Genomic DNA, 22,165 nt, shown 5'->3' with positions numbered 1-22,165 from the left:
TGTACCTCATAACTCTTATTGCCAGCTGCTTGTTTGATCAACTGATTGATTTTCTATCTCATCCCACCTGGATAGAAACTTGGTGAGAGCAGTAATTTTGCCTTTTCTGTTGCAGATCTCCAACACCTAGAATGGTGTCCCACCCACAGTAGGTAGTCAACAGTCTTTGTGAAATGAATGGATCTTGTCTATTTCTACATCAAATTCTTTCTGTTTCCATGTACAACTTTGTTATATACCTGTGATCATTACAGTCCTTATCCGGGCAGAGATGAGCTCTTCCAGAACTGGTTTTGTTTCTTCTTTCAACCGATTCTCCAAGATGAGCAATCCCAGAAATATCAGGTCTGATTCTACTTTGTCCCTGGAAACATATATATAATTGAACAGAAATAACACAATATGGGGGCGCCCGGGTGGCTCAGTCAAACATCCGACTCTTGACTTTGGCTCAAGTCATTGGTTCATGAGATTGAGCCCCACGTTGGGCTCCACACTGATGGCATGGAACCTGCTTGGGATTCTGTCTCTCCCTTTCTGTCACCCTCTCCTCTGCTGGTTCTCTCTTTCTCTCAAAATAAATAAATTAAAAAAAAAAAAAGAAATAGCACAATGTGGTCTTTCTTAGGGGAAGCAAAACCAAAGCAAAGGCAAATATGATTCTATCAGAAGTGGTTCCCATTCACCCACTTAAGCACCATTCCTTAAAAACCAAATATGTGCCCGTAAATCTGCAGAAAGAAGACAGGAAGGGACATGAAGGATACTGAGACATTTGCTCTGACTGAATCAATTGGAAGAGAGAGTATTTATTAAACAAAACATTTGCTTTAACCTTCCTAGAGAATGAACTAAATGACCCCAAGTCTTCTTTCTGCTGTGGCTAGTCTGGTTTCCAACACCTCACCTGTTAGCAACCCCCAGAGAGGTATTCTAGAATGGAAACATGAAAAGCAAGTGAGACTCAAGAACAATAAAACAAAATGCTAGTCTCTCCTGAATCCAAGCCTATATGCAATATTATTTTAGCCCCAGGAGTTCTCAGACTCAGAAAACAGCCCCTCTTTTATTTTTATTTATGTATTTATTTAGTTTATTTATTTGAGAGAGACAGCACAAGTGGGGCGGTAGGGGCTGGGGGAGAGGAGAGAGAGAGGACCCCAAGCAGGCTCTGCACTGCCAATGCAGAGCCTGATGTGGGACTCAAACTCACAAACTTTGAGATCATGATCGAGCCAAAACCAAGAGTCAGATGCTTAACCAACTGAGCCACCCAGGCACCCCAAAAGAGCCCCTATTTTAAAGCCAAGCTCCTCCCTCTCTTCCTCCCTCAGCAGAGAGCATTGTTCTTCTGCATATGGTATGAATGTTTCTGGAAAGAAGAGGGGCTTCTGAGGCTCCCGTCCACCTCAGTAAAATTTCCAAGACATTCCACAGGATTAAGTGCAGGGAAGTATATCTGGGGTTGGAGCTCCAAAAATTCTGCCATGATTCATTTATCTGAGACCCAGACACCTCTAGCAGACACAAGAGCAACATACCAGCATTGCCTAATTCTGTCTGAAATATGGGTGAAAGCAGCACCCAGCAGGACCCACCTTGCCCTACTTGCCACGGGCGTCTCAGAGCTGGGTCTCCTGTCAGCCAGCGGCATCAACTAGAGTTAGTCATGCTTCTAGGACCCTGCTAACACCTCCACCAGAGTGGTCAGAAGTGGGCACAGTTTGCACTACTCGCCCCAGGCATTCCCCAGTCTTCTGAACCTGGCATTGAAATCTCTCCATAATCTGGTTCCAAACTACCTCTCCAGCTTTACCTATCACTAAATTCTTCACCTACCCTAACCTCCTGACAAGGTGGACCAGCCACCATGGCTATGTTCTGTACTCAACCATCTCTAAACATTGGCTCTGAACTGCCATGAGACATTCTTTCTTCACGGAAAAGGTTGTAAGTTCACCATGATCTGCCATTGAAGAAACCCTGCCTGTTTTTATTCCGAGGCCCAATTCACAGGCCCGTCCCCATAAAAACCTTCCCATGGGGGTAAATATAATTGCTCCCTCAGGATCATACCTCTAGCACAGCGTAGCACACATTTTGTTTGTTTATATACCTCTTGCCATTCTTTGTTATCTGATCTGTCTCAACAACCTGAGGGCAAGCCTGCCTAGTTCAGAGACAGGCTCAACAACACGTGCGCGGTGCCCAACAGAGGAAGTGCTCAGCCAGGGTTCCCTTAGTTGAAATGCTTTGATGCCTGATGTGACCTTTTTTTTTTTCTCTTTGACAAGCAGCCGAGGAAAATGTATTTTCTCTTTCAGAAATTCTGCTGCCAGAAGAGTTTTTATGGAAAGCAAAGCCAGTCAGTTTGTCAAGTGAATGACCATAAATACCTAAATGAACACTGAATACCTAAATGAGGGCAAGGAACAGGGCTAAGGAGAAGGGGGAGAGAATGTACAGAAACTATAGTAGCCCCTAATTCTGGGGATTTCACATTTAACCAGGAGGAAAAGATTAGACTTGATTGCCTCGTTTGTATGGAAGGCTGGGAAAAGTACCAAGAGGTACAAATAATGGTCCTATGGAGTCAGATAGGAAGGTGTAATCATGTCTGGGTACAGTGATTGGAGAAACTTTCCTGGAACAGGGGATATTTGCACTGCTCTTTGAAGGATAACTTAGTTGATGACTGAACGAGGTCCTCCAAACTTTCTAGTGGCCCTCGTATCCAAACCTCAGGCTTTGGCTATTTTCAGAGATATGACATAAGCCAACCACAAGGCACCAGGTTGGGTCAAGAAAATGGCCACAGAGTCAGCCACCTGATGTAGTCTGCAGCCTATCCCGGCACTCATGTTTCTGGTTCCCCCGGCACATGGCCTTCATAGGTTTCCATGCACAGTAATCAGGATATTAACTAGTTCATAACCCAGATCTGCCACTACCTTTGCTGTGTGATCATGGGCAAATCACTTTCTCTGTCTGGTAATCTACTTCTTCTTTTGTAAAAGAAGGTAGTAAAACTAATGGATCTCCAAGATCTCTTCTAGCCCTAACACTACATGATTCTTCTTTTCATGAGTTTCAATATAAATCAAGAAGTAGAGAAGAAGTGGTCTCTTGAGGGATCTGAAGCTCTGCAACCTGGAATAGTGAGCTATTTTTTCCTACTTCCTGAACAGACAGTATATCTCCTCTTGATGCATCTAAAAATAATCAAGAATGGGGAATGTGATGCAAAGGGGATATTGTCATCCATGAGATTACATTTCCTGTCCTTGGAATCCAGGCTGTTTTTAAAGGTTGAAATATGCAAAAAGTGGGCTGAGAACCCTCAAAGAAATTATGGTATCAGGGTTGGAAGCACTCTGCACGCATGCACGCACACACACACACACGCACACCCTAGAAAAAATTTTCTGCTCTAATTAGAGATTAGCAAAGTTTAGGTAAATTAACGAAGCTAGGAGTAGATGTATGGTGATGTGGCTTTAGCACAGGAGGGGCAAATTGACAACCTAAGATTAGATCCTATGGGATCCTATAAGGGTTTAGATCTTGCCAGACTTTGAAACGTTGGAATTTCAATGCTGTTAGCCCAGGCATGTACTCTCCTGTGTGCCACAGCCCTCACAATTCCCTATTGGTTATCCGTCTTCACCATTAGTGCATTGTTATACGCACCAGCTCAAAAATCATGAGTTTGAAACTGGTAGATATGCAACTATTTATCATCATTAGAAATGGCAGCATAATAGCCAGAGTCTTAATATATATCTGTCAATGGGTTCTCAAGAAACAAAGTTCCATTCCCAATTCTGCCACAACCTGACCCCAAGTTTGTTTGTTTCTTTCTTTCAAATGTGAGATCCAGTCTCAAAGTTCACACTCTTAGCTCTCTGACTTGAGTAACTTTAATGGCCCGAGTCAATTAAATTACAACAAATACCCAGAGTTGTAATAGCCCGAGTTTTCAGGATCAATCTAAGCCGGCCTCAGGACTCCAATACTCAGTAATCTTTGATGAGCCATTTCCCCCTCTGGACCCCACTATCCATTCACGAAGTGACACAGTTGGACCCTGTTGGTGGTTTTCAGCAGGAGGGGTGCTGCCTCTAGAAGGCATTTTGGAAACCTTGTAGGCATCCAAGCAAGATTTCCTGCAATGACCAATGCACCATGAAGAATTCCCCTGCATCTCACATGCCTCTTGAATGTTTTACAGGTCATCCATTCATGGACATTAAAAAATCATTTATACTTTCAGTACTGGCTTATACTGTTTATAATGTACTATTATTATACTATATGGCATACTGTGTTATTATAGCATATCTAATACTACTAATATTATATTAAACAAATATAAATTGTTATACTTCCCCCGTGCTGTGTTTTACATATAAACACAAAGTATTTTTTGCACACTTTTGTTATTCTATTGAATTTTTCAGAAATGTAACTGCCATGTAAAGTGAGAAGAGATTGTACTGTTTGATTCAGTTTTACCAAGTGTTTGTAACCATTTCAGAGTCACCTCGCTGACAGCAAGCAAGACTGCTGGCAGTATTTGCAACTCCAATATGTAAATGCACCTGTATCAGTCATCCCAGTGATTCCGCACACAGGGGCAAGCAACATATCGCTTCATTTAGATTTAGTGGAGTCAGCTGAGCATTCACTGGAATATGACTTTTTGTCATGAATTGCACGTTTGCTTCTATGTTTACTATATCACAGGGCATGGTCTTTATTTCTATTTTTTTTATTTTTATTTATTTATTTTTTTTACATTTTTATTTATTTTTGAGAGACAGAGAGAGACAGAGTATGAGTCGGGGAGGGCCAGAAAGAGAGGGAGACACAGAATCCGAAGCAGGCCCCAGGCTCCGAGCTGTCAGCACAGAGCCCGACGCGGGGCTTGAACCCACAAACCGTGAGATCATGACCTGAGCCGAAGTTGGACACCCAACCAACTGAGCCACTCAGACGCCCCAATTTTTATAGAAAATACGTGCCAATCAAATTACATATGAATTTCATTTTAAAGGAAGTGGTACAAAATATAATGACAATAGGAGTGTTGAATCTGATAGGATTGAGCACAAGTATGTTAGACCTCCCAAATTCAAGATTCAAAATAACAAAATAAGTCCTGATTATCTCCACAGCAGTGTTACCCCCAGAAGCTGACACGGAGTACTGGACATGGCAGTGAAGGTGAAATAAACAAGGTAGCCTATAAATGGTGGAAAATACAACAACAAATTTGAGCGCATAAATACTTGAGTCCATTTTAGTTTTTAGGCACCTCTTTTACATCTCAAAACTACCTCCTGAATGGCTCTTCTGATTCTGTGTAAGTCTAAGCTCTGTTCATTTGTTTCATTAAGTTGCAAATTTATCAATTGTTTTTCAGACAGATGTTATGTTTTCTAGCAACTAATTTGCTAACTCTAACAAAAAATGAGCTACTTGTATTTGTTTCAAAACAGGGTCGTCACCACCATTTCAAACTCTCTGAAACAGTTAATTTCCTATGTTTATTTTTACAAAGCTGTACAATGATGTCATATTTTATAGTTTATACAGTTTTTTCTCAGAAATTCTCCCAGTGTTCACATCAGCTTTGTGGCTGAGGCAGGACAGGGATGACTATATCCCTGTTTACCAAGTTTAGAGACATTTTATGCACACCAATCCAGCAAGCTGTGTTGTTCAGTCCACTGCCCAGTCCACTGCCCAGCAACCCATTCCGCTTTATCAAATCCTCCCTACTTACCTGGTGAAGGCAGTGGTGTGATGATCCATTTCTAGCTTCTTGTAGGCCAGTGCTATGACCCGGAAGCCCTGTGTCGTGTAAATCTGAAGTTCACTAACAAAACTAGTTGGTACTGTTCAGAAAATAAGGCAAGATTAGTATGCAACATTTATTCCGCTGATACCGGTGGAAAAATTCTTTACAAACAGATCCAACTCTTTCCCAAGAAAACACACCTCGTAAAAGATACACAAATAAGTCAGTGAGAACCCTAGATATAATTATACTGTCAGGGTTGGGATCCAGTGAAGCTGAAATGAGAAAAAAGCAGGACCAAAAAAGAAAAAAGAAAAAAAGATGGGAAACGTGTGTAATTCTTTTTTCTCCAGTTTGACCAGCAAGCATTCATTGAGAGTCTACTTACCATGTATGTGTCAGATACTGGCTCTACAGAGACTGAACGGCAGACCCTGCTTTAAAGATCTCTGTCGGGTTAGTAACAACCAGTGGAATGAGATCATTGCCAGTGCAATGAGATCTAAGCAATTGCTGTGTGCTATAGAAACATTTCGAGGTGCTTGTATCATACTGCCGGGAAGTGGGTAGATGAAGGAAGGGAAAGGCATTTTGGCCAAGGGAGCATCATATGCTCAAACATAGAGACACAAGACAGCAAGACTTGAGTAGTGAGTTCAGCTCGGGGGAAGCATGAGGAGAGAGGATAGGAGTGGCAAGGCATATCTGGAAAGTGTGATAGGATCCAGATCATGAAGGACTTATGTGTGATCCTAAAGGAGTCTGAGACTATCCTGGAACCTATGGGAAGTGACCGAAAGAATAGCAGCATGAAAGTGACAACACGGTTATACTATGTGGTGGAAAAACCTATCTGGCCACAGTATGAAGGGTGAATCAGAGTAGGGGAACCTGGGACCAGGATTCACCAAACACTGAAGTGATCCAGGGGAAAGGTGATGAGGGTCTGGGTGGATGGAATGAGAGGGCCATGGATTAGCAATTGATAAAATAGAGGCTCTGAAAGAGAGGGAGGAATCAGGGTTGAGTCCTAAATTGGGAGTAGCGGCAGAAATTCTTAATACCATTCACCAAGATGGAAAAGACAGGAAGTGAGAAAGAGAAGTATTGAGTTTGGGATGCCAGTTGGGTTTCCGAATTAGCAACGGCCAGTAGGCAATTAAATTTATAGATCATGTGCTGATGGGACACATTTAGGCTGGAAATAACAGATCCGTCTGTTGAATCACAAGTCTATTCGCTTACCTGTCTCAGGTTGGCAAAAGCTGGCCACCCTTTCCGGTGCACCTTTCATGAATGCCAGCCGGTCACCCCCCATCTCTTGGACAATGACTGTCATCCTCTGCAGTGCTGATGAGAATGGGAACAGATGCAGGATTGCAATTCCTTCCACCGGGACCTGGTGAGGGAGGGGGAATGGAGAGGGACATACCAACATAGCTTCTAGCTAGTCAGAGTTCACTACTCCCTCAATTCTTATTTTAGCAAATACGGGAAGCAAGGTCTTAGCAATTTCACCTATGGAATTTAAAGAAGACACGTCTGTCTTCAAAATTTTCCCTTCAAAAATTTCCCTTTGAGTCTGGGCATTTGGGGGCAGATAGCAGGCAAGGCTTACCTGGCTGGCTGTTTTGCAGGGCTTAACCACCATGGCATGTGCTGGCACTCCCTTGATGTGGAAATCGTCCCCAGAAACCGCCATCTCCTGTTTCACAAATGGGATATTTCTTTGTAGAGATTCAGTTCTTATTCGTCCACTGATACCACGCTCAAACCCCCTCTTTGAGAAAATCCTCAGGCCACCTTGATATATTCTCAGTGTCACCTCCCTCAGTCAGATGGAGGTGAACCAGACTTATTCTGCCACGGGGCTGGGGGGGGGGGGCGGAGTGCATTGGAAATGCCACAGAACTTGCAAGGCAGACACCTCTGAATTATTCATGCAATTTATCCTGCTTTCTCTGTTGGAATGTGCTGCATAAAGGTTCATTCTCCGCTTCTGAAAAGCTTAACTTGAAAATAGTGGGCATGAAGAGGCAGGCTTGTGTGAGGCAAGCACCATACTGTCTTTGTTTTCCCGGAGTTCGACACTGTTCCCACCCTTCCTTCTCTGTCTAATTTGAATCGATAGTCCTCAGGGCCAGGCAGGGCAGGGACTGTGATGTACATGGCTAGCGTTCAGTAAACGCTCAGTAATTGGTGTAATAATAACCCTAAATTATAGTCAAAGGAACCTTTTACCCAAAGATGTCAAAATGCTTTGTAATCATATCATCCAGCAGCTGAAATAATCTCAGAAAGGAAATGGTAATTCCTACTTAAAGATACAGAAAAACAGTAACCCAGAAGAAATGGGGGGACTGGCAGAGTGACATCAGACTGCTACAGAGCCATATCCCACTAGCGCTGGAAGGGACCCTAGAGACTGTCTCCTTTAGCAGGGTAGCACGCGGGGATCACTGAGGCCTAGAACTGCACAGGGCTTCCGGGAGTAGGAGTGGGCTTGTGGCGAGTGTTTCCTGTACTACACAGAGTCTATCTTCTATGTCAACCACAGCAACTCCAACTGTTGGTTTTTTAATAGAATGTTTCTGAATAGGTTTCCTTTGGAGAAAAGATTCCAGCTCTGTTATTTCATTTTGTTTGTTTGTTTTATATGAACACTGCTGATCTAATGCAAACCCTTTTGCTTTAAGGTCATGGGAGCCAACACTTTAACAAGAGGGATGCCTTCACAGGGTCAAGCAGTCAGAGCAGAGCCAAAACGGGAACCGGGAAACCAGAGACCTGGTCCTGAACTATACGTTTTGCTCTTAAATCTACTTCAAAATCTCAACAAAAGCTCTTTCACGGTTTCCCTTTTTATTTCTTCCAGTCTTAGAAACAAAGTCAATATTCAATTAATAGGAATAAAACTTTTGGTAACAATGAGTTATCCTAAGCAGTGGAGACAGTGCTGTTTCCTAATCCCCATGTTCTAAAAAACTTTACAGCCAGACATTGCTCAAAAGTTGGAAAATAATTATACAGCAATTATGTTGTCTCAAGAGTTGGAAGATATAGAGTAATTGCATGAATATGGTTAACTTACAATGTCCCAGGCATACTATCAGGGATTTTTTTTTAAATGCATCATTCCATTTATCCTCATAATAACGCCACAATGGAGATACTGTTATTAGTTAAATTGTACAGATGAGGAAAACAGACTTAGATTAGTTTGTCCATCACTACTGCATGTACCTCTCTCTATATTGAAAGTATTGAATATGATAAAATCTGTGTTGCTCTGGCATTGAAGAAGCTTCTTAGGTTCTCTGCAGAGCAGGATCTTACCCAGGTAGTGGCTTCAAACATCTTGAGATCCAGAGGATCTCCCTGGATGGTCCCATCAAGAAGAATCAGAGAGTGGCAGCTGGCCATGGCCGCACACAGCGGGCCCCATGGCAAAGACCTGCCGGACACAAAGCTGTGGACTTCCTGGAACCTGAAGGAGAAAAGGGAAGGGCCTTCAGTCTATCCATCCATGCTCAAATGGAGCTTGTGGAAGTAAATATCTGTTGAAAACTTACTGCAGCATGCATGGTTACACTAGCATGCATCTTCTAATGCCCCCAAATTAATCATGCTTTATTTAGCCATTATTCTTCTATAAATTCAGCAAGCGTGAGAAAGGTCTTTGAGGTTTGTTTCAAACTCTTTCTTTTCCTTGCTCTTTCTCTGGCACTGATTTAATCCCAGAGGTATAGAAAAAACTAGAAGTATCACCCTTAGTTTGAAACACATCCACTACCACCCCAACTACCAGACCACTTCATTTCCAATGCGGTGAGAAGCACAGGCTAGCTCATTGTATGGCTGTGTGTGTATATGTGCATCTCCTTCACTCAACCCTTCGGGGCAGGCATACATTTTTCCATCTTTCTCTCCAACATATCTGATGTTTGGCCCACAGCAGATACTCAACAAATGTATGAGTGAATAAATGAATGAGTTAGTTACTGGAAAACCGAAAGACTTTAATGATAAAGAACTTTATTTATTTATTTATTTATTTTTTCTCAGCGTTTATTTTTATTTTTGGGACAGAGACAGAGCATGAACGGGGGAGGGGCAGAGAGAGAGGGAGACACAGAATCGGAAACAGGCTCCAGGCTCTGAGCCATCAGCCCAGAGCCTGACGCGGGGCTCGAACTCACGGACCGCGAGATCGTGACCTGGCTGAAGTCAGACGCTTAACCGACTGCGCCACCCTGGCGCCCCAATGATAAAGAACTTTAAAAAAAAAAGCATTTTTGAAAAGGACATTGTGTCCCCCTCTTCCATCCTGACATCTAGCGTCCATCATCACCATCATTTTTTTATAGAAAGTAGCCTCGTCTAAAACCTACTGAGGTACAACTCCAATTGTCACATGCAGGGTTCTTTCACTAAGTCAGAGATGAAGTCAAGTGTGGCCTCAGGTTCACTAGATGCATGTCCTTTGAAGCCTTGCTGTCGTGTCTTACACGTGGAGTATCGTAGGTGGTCCACAAAGCAGCCCATCGTACATGGGGGACCTCAGAGGGGCAGGTGCTTCCAAGCGGCCAGAGTCTACATGCTCTTGTTTCAGATTTGTGGACCAGCTCAGCTGTGGCCCTATTATCTCTTCTTCCTCTGGGGTTACCATAGGGCCTCTAGCTGTGCCTCCAATGTGCAGTTTCCAGACCTCTCTACCACCCTAATTACTCATTACTGGAAAAGTTTTTATGTGTCACATTTTGTCTTAAAACATGTTCTCCAGGATCAGATTATTATTTCCCATGATATGGACACTGAATTTCTTTACATATGGCCTTAGTTTGCTCTAGCCTTTTATTCCTGAAAGCCTCCCCATCACAGAGCTAACTCATAATCCAGGCGTATTTCTTCCTGTCTTCCTCATTCAAGTTTCCCTACAAGTTCAAAAACCTCTTGGCTGATTACTGACCCTGTTGATTATATTTATTATTATATATCAGTAGTTCAAGTGGTCTTAGTGGTTTCCAACACGTCCCCCAGTATTTTAGTACACATTAAGCAATCACCAGCAGCGTGATTAACACAGATGCTTAAGCTCACACTGAAAAGCAAACACAGATTAAGGGAAAAAAATCTTATTTTTAAGATGGCACACATATTGTCATTGCTACGTAATTCTGAATATATAATTCTGAGTTCCTGGGGACTGGGCCAAACTCTTGTTTGTATAACAAATAAATAGAACTCTCTCTCATCCTTGTCCTTGTATTTTTATTTGAATGTTTATGATTGATCCTGCTCAAGTAGCCCAGGTGGCCTTCTAATGGTTCTTGAAGTATCTGGCACATTGGGCAGGACTTTTTGGAAAAGAATTATTAAAGATGAGCTTACCTTTTACAAGAAGATATTTAATAGCCTGTAAGTCAGATGCTGACTTCTACCTAGTATTGAGTAGGTTTTCTCTGATGTTATCTTTCTTTTCAAATTTTAAATTTCCCTTTTAGGAAGCAAGAGTAGCAGGCTTAATTAATCAATAATAAACATTGTATCAATGTTTTTATTTCAATTTGACAGGTTACTTTTACTTATTTATTTATTAAATTTTTTTAACATTTATTCATTTTTGAAAGGCAGAGAGAGACAGAGCGCGGACGGGGCAGGGGCAGAGAGAGAGGGAGACACAGAAACAGAAGCAGGCTCCAGGCTCCGAGCTGTCAGCACAGAGCCCGACGCGGGGCTCGAACTCACAGACCGCGGGATCACGACCTGAGCTGAAGTCGGCCGCTTAACCGACTGAGCTACCCAGGCGCCCCTGACAGGTTACTTTTAGAAATAGAAAGTTTTGTGAATAAGAAGATGCCTGAATTCAATAAGTGGAAAAGCATTCAAAAGATGGAACATAAAAAAAAAAGGTGGAACATAGTAAGTTCATTTTAATTAAACTTTTGCTGAGCACCTCTTGTGTGTGCCCATGTGCCTAGTATTGTGCTACAGCACTAGAAACACAAATATAAATAAAAGACCAACTACTCTCAGGATGCTCACGCATTTGAACAAAAACATACATTTTTTGTGGAAGCTGAAGCGGAAACATACAAATGAACAGGAAGACCAGGTCTATATCTAAATCTATGTTTGAGACAAAATGAAAAGAACTTGAGAACGTTTAATATTTATAAGAGGTTTCTCCTGTGGACCAAAGTGGCTAGAAGCACTGAGATCTATTTGTTAACCCAGGAAATAGACTTGCTTATAAATAATATTTTCATATAAGACTGTATTACACACATGTAATTAAAATATTTTGTGGATAAATTATAGGTCACCTGCATATAAGAAGAACCACAATGTACCTTTTATGTATTAGATGCTTTTCTGATGGAGGATGTGAGGATACCGGGGAAATACTTTCGTTTAAAAAAAAAATGTAAAAGTCAGATGGTTCGTGTTCTGTTCGCAAGTAGAGGTAGTGACCACAAAAAGCAGACGGGGGGGGGGAGGGGGTGCAATGTCAGACATGCCCACAAGAGGGCCACACAAGAGAGCCATGCAAATCATACCACCCCGAGCTGAAAATTGCCAAACACCGAGTCTTTTCTGGCCAGAAAGGAGGAGTTGCCCTGCACCCAAAAGGTGGAGTTTCCAGAACTGCAATACCAAGGAAAATTAGTGCATTAGCTACGGGTTCACGGCTGCTGCTCTTCCTGAAACTCACTGTGCACAAGTCAGTGCAGTGTTCTCCTTCCAGGCAAACTGAAAGGCTTCAGTTTGTAGAAGGAATGTTACCTCCCTGAGGGACCGTGTCCTGGTATTCTCCAAATCAGGTACACTGGGTCAACTTCAGGCCCCTCACTAATATGCTGACAGCAAATTACAGTTTTAGGATTTTTTTGCAGGGTGCCTGGGTGGCTTAGTTGGTTAAGCATCTGACTTTGGCTCAGGTCATGATCTCGGGCTCTGTGCTGACAGCTCAGAGCCTGGAGCCTTCTTTGGATTCTGTGTCTCCCTCTCTCTCTGCCCCTCCCCTGCTCTCTCTCTCTCTCCCTCTTGCTTGCTCAAAAATAAATAAACATTAAAAAAAAATTAAAAATGGTTTTACAAATCACATCTTAGCAAAGACGCGAAACCCCTGTCTCCTAGGTTTGCGAGTGGAATGGGGCAGGGGATAGGGTGTAGGGAGCTATGCATGTTTCAGTAAGACTTGGAAGTGCTCCAAAGAGACATTACATGAAGCACTCTGGCAACCGACTGCTCTGAAGCCAAAATGTCTTCATTATTAATTTTCAGGAGAAAATGCAGAGTATTTTCTCTGGGAAAAGAGAAACTCCAGTGCATTCAGTCCCAGGTACTCACCCACTCCTATCGCAGGGCACAGCTCCCCAGAGATCCAAACCATCCCTTGTTAAGGTGCCTGTCTAAACAGAAACGAGAGCTCGGTTTACTCTGAAGCGACAGCCCCTAAGGTATGTTTTAACAGGGAAATACATGTCACAAACACGTTACTGAAATCAGCACCTCAAGGAAGGACACAGTCAGGTGGGAATCCTGGGGTCCTCGGCAGAAGCTTGGACGGCTCCTACCAGTTGTACCACCCACCAAGCTGGCGATAAAGGAAGAAAACGGTATCTGTCTTACAGACTTCAGAGGCTGGTTGTGAGGATCTAATGGGAAAGTCTTGGTAAGCCTGTAAGAGCTATAAAATGGGTGAGTCCCAGGTTTTACAGCAGAAGATAAAAGTAGGTCATCAGAAATAAGTAATGGGAGTAGACTTTTTCCCTGCTCTAAACAGGTGGTTTGCTCTTTGACACCTGTTAGGTTAAAGAGGGTGCTTTTTGGTATTTCTCTCCGTACAAGATAATGATGAAGAGCTTGGACTCGTTTAAAACACTAGCTGTATGACCTGGGAGAGTTATTTAATCCCTCTGAACCTCAGAGCCCTTACCTGTACAATGTGCTTATAATCGGATGAGGTTATTGTGAACGTCAAATTGGATAATACAAATAAAGTGCTTGATTTAATGTCTGACAGAGTAAGAGCAAATTATGATAATTACCCCTAATTATTACTTATTTTATGCAAATTCATGTCATAATGATTTGTCCCACCCCTGCTTCTTTTGCCAAGTGCAGGGATGAGATGACCCCACAAATAGAACATTCTTCTTTGTTATGCTAATTGGATCACAAAATAATTCAGAAATGCTGGCAAGAGCCATGTTAGCCTTCTGATCGTGGTAGGTCTCTCTGATAGTCCAGTAACCATGTAATATAGCTCTGATCCTATTACTTTTCTGTCCTCAAGAACTTCAATGTCCTGTTTAATGGACACAGGGTTTCCATTCGGGAAGATAGAACAATTCTCAAGATGGATGGCGGTGATGATTGCGCAACAATGTAAGTGCACTTAAAGCCACTTAAAGATGGTCAAAACGGTAAATTTTATGGAATGTTCATTTTGCCACAACAAAAGTAAGAAAAAGGAGAACAACAATTAAAAAAGCAAAAACAGAACCAAAAACCACTTTCAAAGGTTCAGCACTGCCTGAAAGGTATGTACAAATGTCTTAGCCAGATAGCAAAGGTGTACAAACCTCTCCCATTACTGACGTCTTGCTCTGGTCAAAACCACCGGCTCTATTGCTTTCCTAAATCCACTCATTTGCCCATATTCACCTGCCTATTATACCCTTGTGTTGTATTAATTTTCTATATATTATGATGATTTGACATCTTAAAAAACCTTTCTAAGGAAAGACTCCATCTCCTGGGCTAGCCAATTCTTAGAGATAGTAAGGGACTCTGCGTGCCTTTGACATGCAAACTAATCATCTACCTGGCCCCTACTCCTCAGGAGGCAATAGTCCTCTGCCTTCATCATCCTGGGGCCAAGGGCCAGAGACCACCCTGCAGCCCAAAGCTCACCCAAATCGTTCAAACTAGCCAGTCATAAGCTGTTTACCCTGCCCTGACCTGCCTTCCCCGTAGAGACCCCAGTAAAGGCCCTGGTCTAGGCATTTCCTCAGATCCCTTATCCAAACTTGCCATTCCTCCCATGGCCCATAGGACTGTGCCTTTCCTTACCAGGAGAACTGTAATGTTAAACTCCTTTCAAAGGCATTGACCTCTGTCTGCAGTCATCAATCCCCTTTATAAATGAAGACCTGGACACAAAACAGCCCATCATCCCTGCCTTACCCTCTCACAGCCCCTCCCCTCACTCAGTATAGGCAGACACCAGACCGAAAGAATATATTCAGGAGGAGGTAGAATAAGAGGCTGGTTGGGAATAACTGGCATATAGTCAAGAATAATTTTAAGCAATATACTACAGATGGGAAAATACAGTAAGGATTTGATTGGAGCTTTCCTATAGCCAAGTGCAACTGCCCAAGGAAAATACAGTTAAATAAATTCTTCCCTTTTTTATTCATTATTTATTATGATTAATTATTATTTATTCATCATTATGCATTATTCATTATTCATCATTGTCTATTATTATCCATTATTTATTTATTCATTATTAAACCAATAAATATTTATTGGGCACTGACTATACGCTAGGCAATATTCTTGACCATGGTAGTGGTCAAGCAGGGACCATAGTGAAGGGTTTAAGTTTTGTTCCTTGTATGTGGTTTTGTCTGGGGAGGGACAGAATGTTACCTTAATTAACTGTGTTTTAGAAAATACTAGAGCTGGAAGGACTTTCAAAGACCCGCTTATTCAGTACCTACTCTCCCTCTTCTAAACCCCAGAATCTGGAAGCTCGAGACGTGCCTTTCCTAGATTACGCATCCAACCAGAGATAAAAGGAAGGCAGATAACACATCCTGTGTTTCCTGCCCCAGAAAAGTGTGAAGCGCCTCTACCCGATGACAACGATGATAAAAATGGCAATGATAATGAGGGTGAAACACACATACCTTGTCAAAGCAGACAAGGTTTAATTGTCCACATACATTGATCCTCTGGGGGCTGATGCAAAAGATGCCTCTCTTCTTCAGCCTCTTCTGGGCATAGATAATACCTGTGGTCAGAGCAGCAGGTAGAGCAGGAGGGACCGCAATTGTGATGACATCAAGGGCTTTCTTCACCACCTCATCTGGAGGCTCCTGGGACATAAAGTCACTCTGACTGCTTTATCTATCACTGGTAGATAGTTTTTTCCTACAGTAACATTACAATTAATGTAGGAGAAAAGATAAAAATAGAAAATCACCATTTGGCAACCATCAAAGTAATAATTTAGCCAAGAAATAGCAACGGGTACTACAACTAGTGGGTAAATTTAATGAGGATAGTTTATTTATATCGTCTCAAAGTATCTCTCAACAAAATATTTATTAATTACAAAGGGGAAAAGAGTAAATTTATAGTGGAGAAACCTGGCCGGTACTATTTAGCAAAGTAATCCAAATTAACATCACCAGTAATAGGACAAATTTAAATTATGTAGCACTTGAGAGGAAGCAACAAGGACATAGCATCACTTCTGTGATATCCAGCCAAAAATGCATAACCTGAATGTAACTATTAGGAAATATCAGACAAATCCAGATTGTGAGACTTTCTACAAAATAATCAGAGTGAAAGGAATCAAAGTCATGAAAATCAAGGGAAGATTGAAAAATAAAGAGATATGTTGAACAACACCATTGTGTGATCCCAAATCCTTTTCTATTAAGAACATGATTAACCACTGGGAAAATTCGAATAGGGTCTGAGCATCAGTTTCTATTAATATATCAATATTAACTTCCTGATATTGACGGCTACACTGTCATTTATGTAGGAGAATGTCCTTGTCTTTAAGAAACACACACTAAACTATGTAAGAGTCATGGAGCCTTAGTTTGGAAACATACTCTCAAATTGCTCAGGGAAAAAGTTATTTGAACTATTCTGGAAACATTTCTGTAAGAGTCACGTTATTCCCTTAAAAAAGAAAAAAAATAAATACATATAACATTGCCCATCTATCTAGAAAAATCTAAAAGTTTGCCAGCATAGTCTGTTGACAAGGCCATGAAGACACAGGCACTCTCACAATTTCTGGTGCAAATGCAAGTTGGTACCATCTCCATGGAAAGAAATTTAGCAATATGTACCTAGCAAAAGTGCATACACACAACCATCCTTTAACTCAGCAATTTTACTTCTCGAAATCAATGCCAAAGATAAATTGGGGGCAATATGAAAAGACATATGCACAAACAAGCCTTTTTACTTCAGCACTATCTGTAATAGTAAAAACTAAAAAAACAACAATAAAAAACATACTGCAATAGAGAATTGGTTGAATAAACAATGGCTCCGCCATACACAAGAGTACTATACAGCTGAAATCACACACGAAAACTATTTCTGTATCCCATTATGAAAGACTCTCTATGAAACACAGTTAAGTATATAAATACACTTGAAACTAATATCGCATTCTATGTCAACTATACTTCAATTAAAATAAAGCATGTAAAACATACACACCAGGAAATATAAGTTAAATGTGTATGGTATATCCCTGTCATCTAAACAGCAGTATAAATATATATAATCTTCTGTATACATGCGATACAGATATGGATATTGTATATAATTTTTGTATCCGTTAAATGTAAGAATAAATCAAAAGCAAACAAAAATGATTCTTCTAGAGATTACACAAGGTAGATAAAGAGGGATAGGGGGCGCCTGGTTGGCACAGTCCGTTAAGCGTCTGACTTCAGCCAGGTCACGATCTCGCGGTCCGTGAGTTCGAGCCCCGCGTCAGGCTCTGGGCTGATGGCTCAGAGCCTGGAGCCTGTTTCCGATTCTGTGTCTCCCTCTCTCTCTGCCCCTCCCCCGTTCATGCTCTGTCTCTCTCTGTCCCAAAAATAAATAAAAACGTTGAAAAAAAAATTAAAAAAAAAAGAGGGATAGGAGCCTGACTCTCCCAAATGTCTTGTCTTATGGATTTAAGACCTTTAAGATCTTTTGAACCATGCAGATAGTTTATGTAATCATAATACACATTTTATCTAATTTATAATTTATACATTATATATATAATTTTATTAAATTTATAAATTTATATTTTATACAATATATATTTGTGTATAATATCTACATAAAGGAATACAAAAAACAAATTTGAAAAGCTAACACTAAAAACCTAAGGCAAAATGAATGGGATGACCCTATCAAATTGTTGACATAAACAGAGAAGAATCATTTTGAGTAACTCTGAAACATAATTTTTTTAAAAAAATGTATAATTTGTACATTTGAAACGGCATATCATAAGTGGGAGAAAAGAAGAATTCCAACAAAACATGAAATTGTTTTTAGGAATTATATTCCTGCAGGGTGTCTTGGTTTGCTAGTCTAAGATTAGTGTGTATAAGGAACAGAGCAAATGAGTAATTTGTTGCTATCATTGAGAATCAGGACACTTGAGATAGAGAAAGGAGAGACAATCAACAATCAACAATCAACAAAGTTAAGTAAAAAGCCCATAGCTCTAAACTTGAATTAGAAAGGCCAGTATGAACTCATAATGTATTGTATCTTTAAGAAATTATTTCCTGGGTGCCTGGGTGGCTCAGTCAGTTAAGTGCTGACTTCGGTTCAGGCCATGATCTCGCGGTTCGTGAGTTCGAGTCCTGCGTTGGGCTCTGTGCTGACAGCTCAGAGCCTGGAGCCTGTTTCGGATTCCGTGTCTCCTTCTCTCTCTGCCCCTCCCCTGCTCACACTCTGTTTCTCTCTCTTTCTCAAACATAAATAAACATTAAAAAAAATTATTTCCTACCTCTGTCTCTTAAAAAGGCCTAGCAACAGTGACTAACACGTAGAAAAGAGCACTTCTAGTGCACTGTTTGAGGTCTCTAACTACCATGACTAAGAGCTCTTTGGAAAAATGGATGTGTCCAGGTTTAGAGCAGAACTGTTCCAGATGAACTTGGAATATCATACCATATCAGAAAGCAATAAAATTTTCAAAGACTGCTGAAGTCATGGCAAAAGAATTCAGAAGCCAACCTGAGGAGGCACTCAACGGCCAAAGATGAGACAATTTGAGCACAGTAAGAATAAAAATTGCCATGGAGAGAAATGTACCAACAACGTTTAACATTATACATCCAGGGGCGCCTGGGTGGCTCAGTCGGTGAAGCGTCCGACTTCAGCTCAGGTCACGATCTCGCGGTCCGCAAGTTCGAGCCCCGCGTCGGGCTCTGGGCTGAAGGCTCAGAGCCTAGAGCCTGCTTCCGATTCTGTGTCTCTCTCTCTCTGCCCCTCCCCCATTCATGTTCTGTCTCTCTCTGTCTCAAAAATAAATAAACGTTAAAAAAATTTTTAAAAAAACATTATACATCCATATTGACTCTAAAAAAAATCCTTTGGATAATGCTAGAGGATCAACCCATTATTTTGAAAGCTGGTACATAAAAAAATAATCAAATATTAATCTTTTATTTCTTAAACAAACTGAATCTCAGGGTAATGAAATAGTTGAGGAGGGTTTTTCTTTACTGAAATATTCCACTTAGTATGTGAAGATGGTATGATACAAGTAGAAATTTGAAACTCCTAATGAAATAGTAAATCTAGGTCATAAACATTTGTTTGCTAATGTCACAAAAAGAAGATAATCAGATAGTATGCACCTCCCATTTTAGAAGTTCACAATATCAGAGTGCCTGGGTCGCTCAGTTGGTGAAAGGTCTGACTCTTGATTTCAGCTCAGGATGATCTCACCACCCTGAGATTGAGCCCCACATATGCCCTGACAGTGTGGAGCCTTCTTGAGATTCTCTCTCTCTCTCTCTCTGCCTCTCCCCTGCTCATGAGTTCTCTCTCTCCTTCGCTCTCAAAATAAATAAATAAACTTAAAAAAAAGAAGTTCACTATATCAACTATGAAGTATTCTTGCCAAAAACTCAAGCCTTGGATCTAACTACCAATTTACAGGAATTGCAAGCAATAGAAAATCAAGTTAAATAATTTTATGAATATGCAATCAACATAACCCACACTGTAGAACCCACAGGATGAACCACTTCCTTTCTTCAACAACAACAAAAAAATTTGCAAGGAAAATATAAGATATGGAGGAGGGAATGTGTAGAGTTAAAATAAACTTGAGACTTGGGGCCCTTGGGTGGTGTAGTCGGTTAAGCATCTGACTCTGGATTTGGGCTCAGGTCATGATCTCACAGTTTGTGAGAGTCGGCTCCATGCTGAAAGTGTGGAGCCTGCTGGGAATTGTCTCTCTCTCTCTCTCTCTCTCTCTCCAATGTTCTCTCTTTCTAAAAATAAGCATTTAAAAAATCATTTTAAAATAAACTAAAGGAGACTTATCAATCAATTGCAGTATGTGGACTTTACTTAGATCCTGATTTGAAGATGTATATACATGTATAAACACACACTGGTGATTCAACTAAGAAAATTTGAATACTTCTGTATATTTGATTTTTTAAATTATGGAGCTATTTTTTTAGGTAAAGAAATTTAAAAGGAATTGTTATATTTTGCATATATACTGAATATTTTTCAAATGAAATCACATGATATCTGGAATAGCAACAAAATAAATCTAGAGTGAAGGGTTCCTAGAGAGAGGGGTTCCTGGGTGGCTCAGTAGGTTAAGTGGCCGACTTCAGCTTAGGTCATGATCTCAAAGATCGTGGGTTCAAGACCCGCGTCGGGTTCTGTGCTGACAGCTCAAAGCCTGGAGCCTGCTTCGGATTCTGTCTCCATTTCTCTCTGCCCCCCACTCCCCACTCATTCTCTGTCTCTGTCTCTGTTTCTGTCTCTCAAAATTGAATAAATATTTTTAAAAAAGAAAGAAACTGTTGTGTAAAAGAACTATCTGGTTCTAGGTGTTAAAACTCTTAATCATCTAATGTATTCATGTTTTCTGATTTTGCCATTTTGCCAATTTGCCCCCGTACCTCCTAAATTAATTCATTTATAAATCTGAATTATATGTCCTAAGAACAAGTAGAGTAACACATAATGAAAGACAGTGTTATTAATTTATCTTTTTATTCATTTTTTCATTCACACAGCGTTTATTACACAAACTCCATGTGACAAAGACTATGCTAAGAGGTCGAGATAGAATGTTCAAAAAAAAAAAAGAAAAAGAAAAAAAAAAGATGTAGTCCATACTACAAGGAATTTACAACCCACTGGGAGAAATATATTTAATCAAATAGTCTTAAACTTAAATGTATCATTACAGTCCATAATTAAAAAACAAAATGCTTTTGGAGCATATACAGCCCATAGAAACAATAACAGAAAACTCTAAATAAGTGACTATGAATCAAATTGGTTGTTGAATCTTTGAGTCTCAAACCCAAAAGAAATGTTTGGGACTGAAATATATACAAATTTGAAAGTCATTTTAGAACTCATTGGTATATACAGCTAAGAGAACAGTGAAGAATCTCTCAATATACACACATGAAAACGCCATGAAGGCATACTATTACGAATAATAATAAAGCAAGGTAGGAGATTAAATGATGCTACATTTTACGTAAGAAGGAAAAACAAGGTTCATATATTTGCATTTGCTTGACTTGCCTAAAAATTTCTTCTGAAGAAAACCCAAGAAATAAATGTGGTTGCACAAGTGGAGGGGAAGAGAAAGATAGAAGATACATTGTATATGGTGAAGAGTATACATTGTATAGTTTGCATATTGTTTTTCTTTTGGGACACTGCTTCCCCCACAAAGGCCACTAGAGGAGGAAGAACTATAAAAAAGATTGAAAAAGAGCAACTAGAGAGGATAGTGTGTTGTCTCTGAAGTCTAAGGGAAAGAGCCCTTCAAAAAGAAGTAACAGAGCATTTATCTATCAAATGCAACTAAGAAGTATAATAAAAGCAGTATCGTGAAAAAAAGTGTCCGCGGTAGGAGGGGGACCATGAAATCAACAAAAAAAGGTGAAAAGTCCAATAAAAATTGAAGGACACGAATACATTTCACAGTGCAAGAAATTCAAACAGCTTAAAACATGAGCAATTACTCAAATTGTAATAGAAAACATGTTGTTGAAGTTATGCAATTCTATTGTCACTTATATTGGCAAAGATAAGGATAACCAACACTCTACTGTTGGGAGAAGTGTAAATTAGTATTACTTGTTTAAGATGACTTTTGAGGATGCTTATGAAAACACTATACCTAGTTTACAATTAATTTCAGGTGTAAAAATTTTATGTCTCTATGTCAATATATATAAGCACACATATGTGTACTTTTTATATCCATATGCATGTGTAATATAAATACATAAAATTTATATATATTTATAAACACACTTATATGGTGTTGTGTTAAAAGATACATGTGCAAGAATTGTGATT

General features: G+C 40.4%; 1 protein-coding gene across 1 annotated transcript in view; it reads right to left on the bottom strand.

The window, feature by feature from the left end:
* The window catches only part of LOC122478531 (probable cation-transporting ATPase 13A4), a 50,746-nt gene extending 34,819 nt beyond the window's left edge, over nt 1-15,927 (bottom strand). Inside the window, exons 1-7 of the mRNA XM_043572083.1 lie at nt 15,730-15,927; nt 13,157-13,218; nt 9,140-9,290; nt 7,422-7,508; nt 7,049-7,202; nt 5,789-5,900; nt 240-364 (exon numbers count right to left, since the gene is read on the bottom strand). Of these exons, the coding sequence (XP_043428018.1) occupies nt 240-364; nt 5,789-5,900; nt 7,049-7,202; nt 7,422-7,508; nt 9,140-9,290; nt 13,157-13,218; nt 15,730-15,927 (889 nt within the window). The remainder of the gene's footprint in view (nt 1-239; nt 365-5,788; nt 5,901-7,048; nt 7,203-7,421; nt 7,509-9,139; nt 9,291-13,156; nt 13,219-15,729) is intronic.
* Nucleotides 15,928-22,165: the final 6,238 nt, after the last annotated feature.

Source organism: Prionailurus bengalensis, unplaced genomic scaffold (assembly GCF_016509475.1).
Source record: "Prionailurus bengalensis isolate Pbe53 unplaced genomic scaffold, Fcat_Pben_1.1_paternal_pri Un_scaffold_75, whole genome shotgun sequence".
Classification (NCBI taxonomy): domain Eukaryota; kingdom Metazoa; phylum Chordata; class Mammalia; order Carnivora; family Felidae; genus Prionailurus; species Prionailurus bengalensis.
This window is presented reverse-complemented; position numbering and strand designations above follow the sequence as displayed.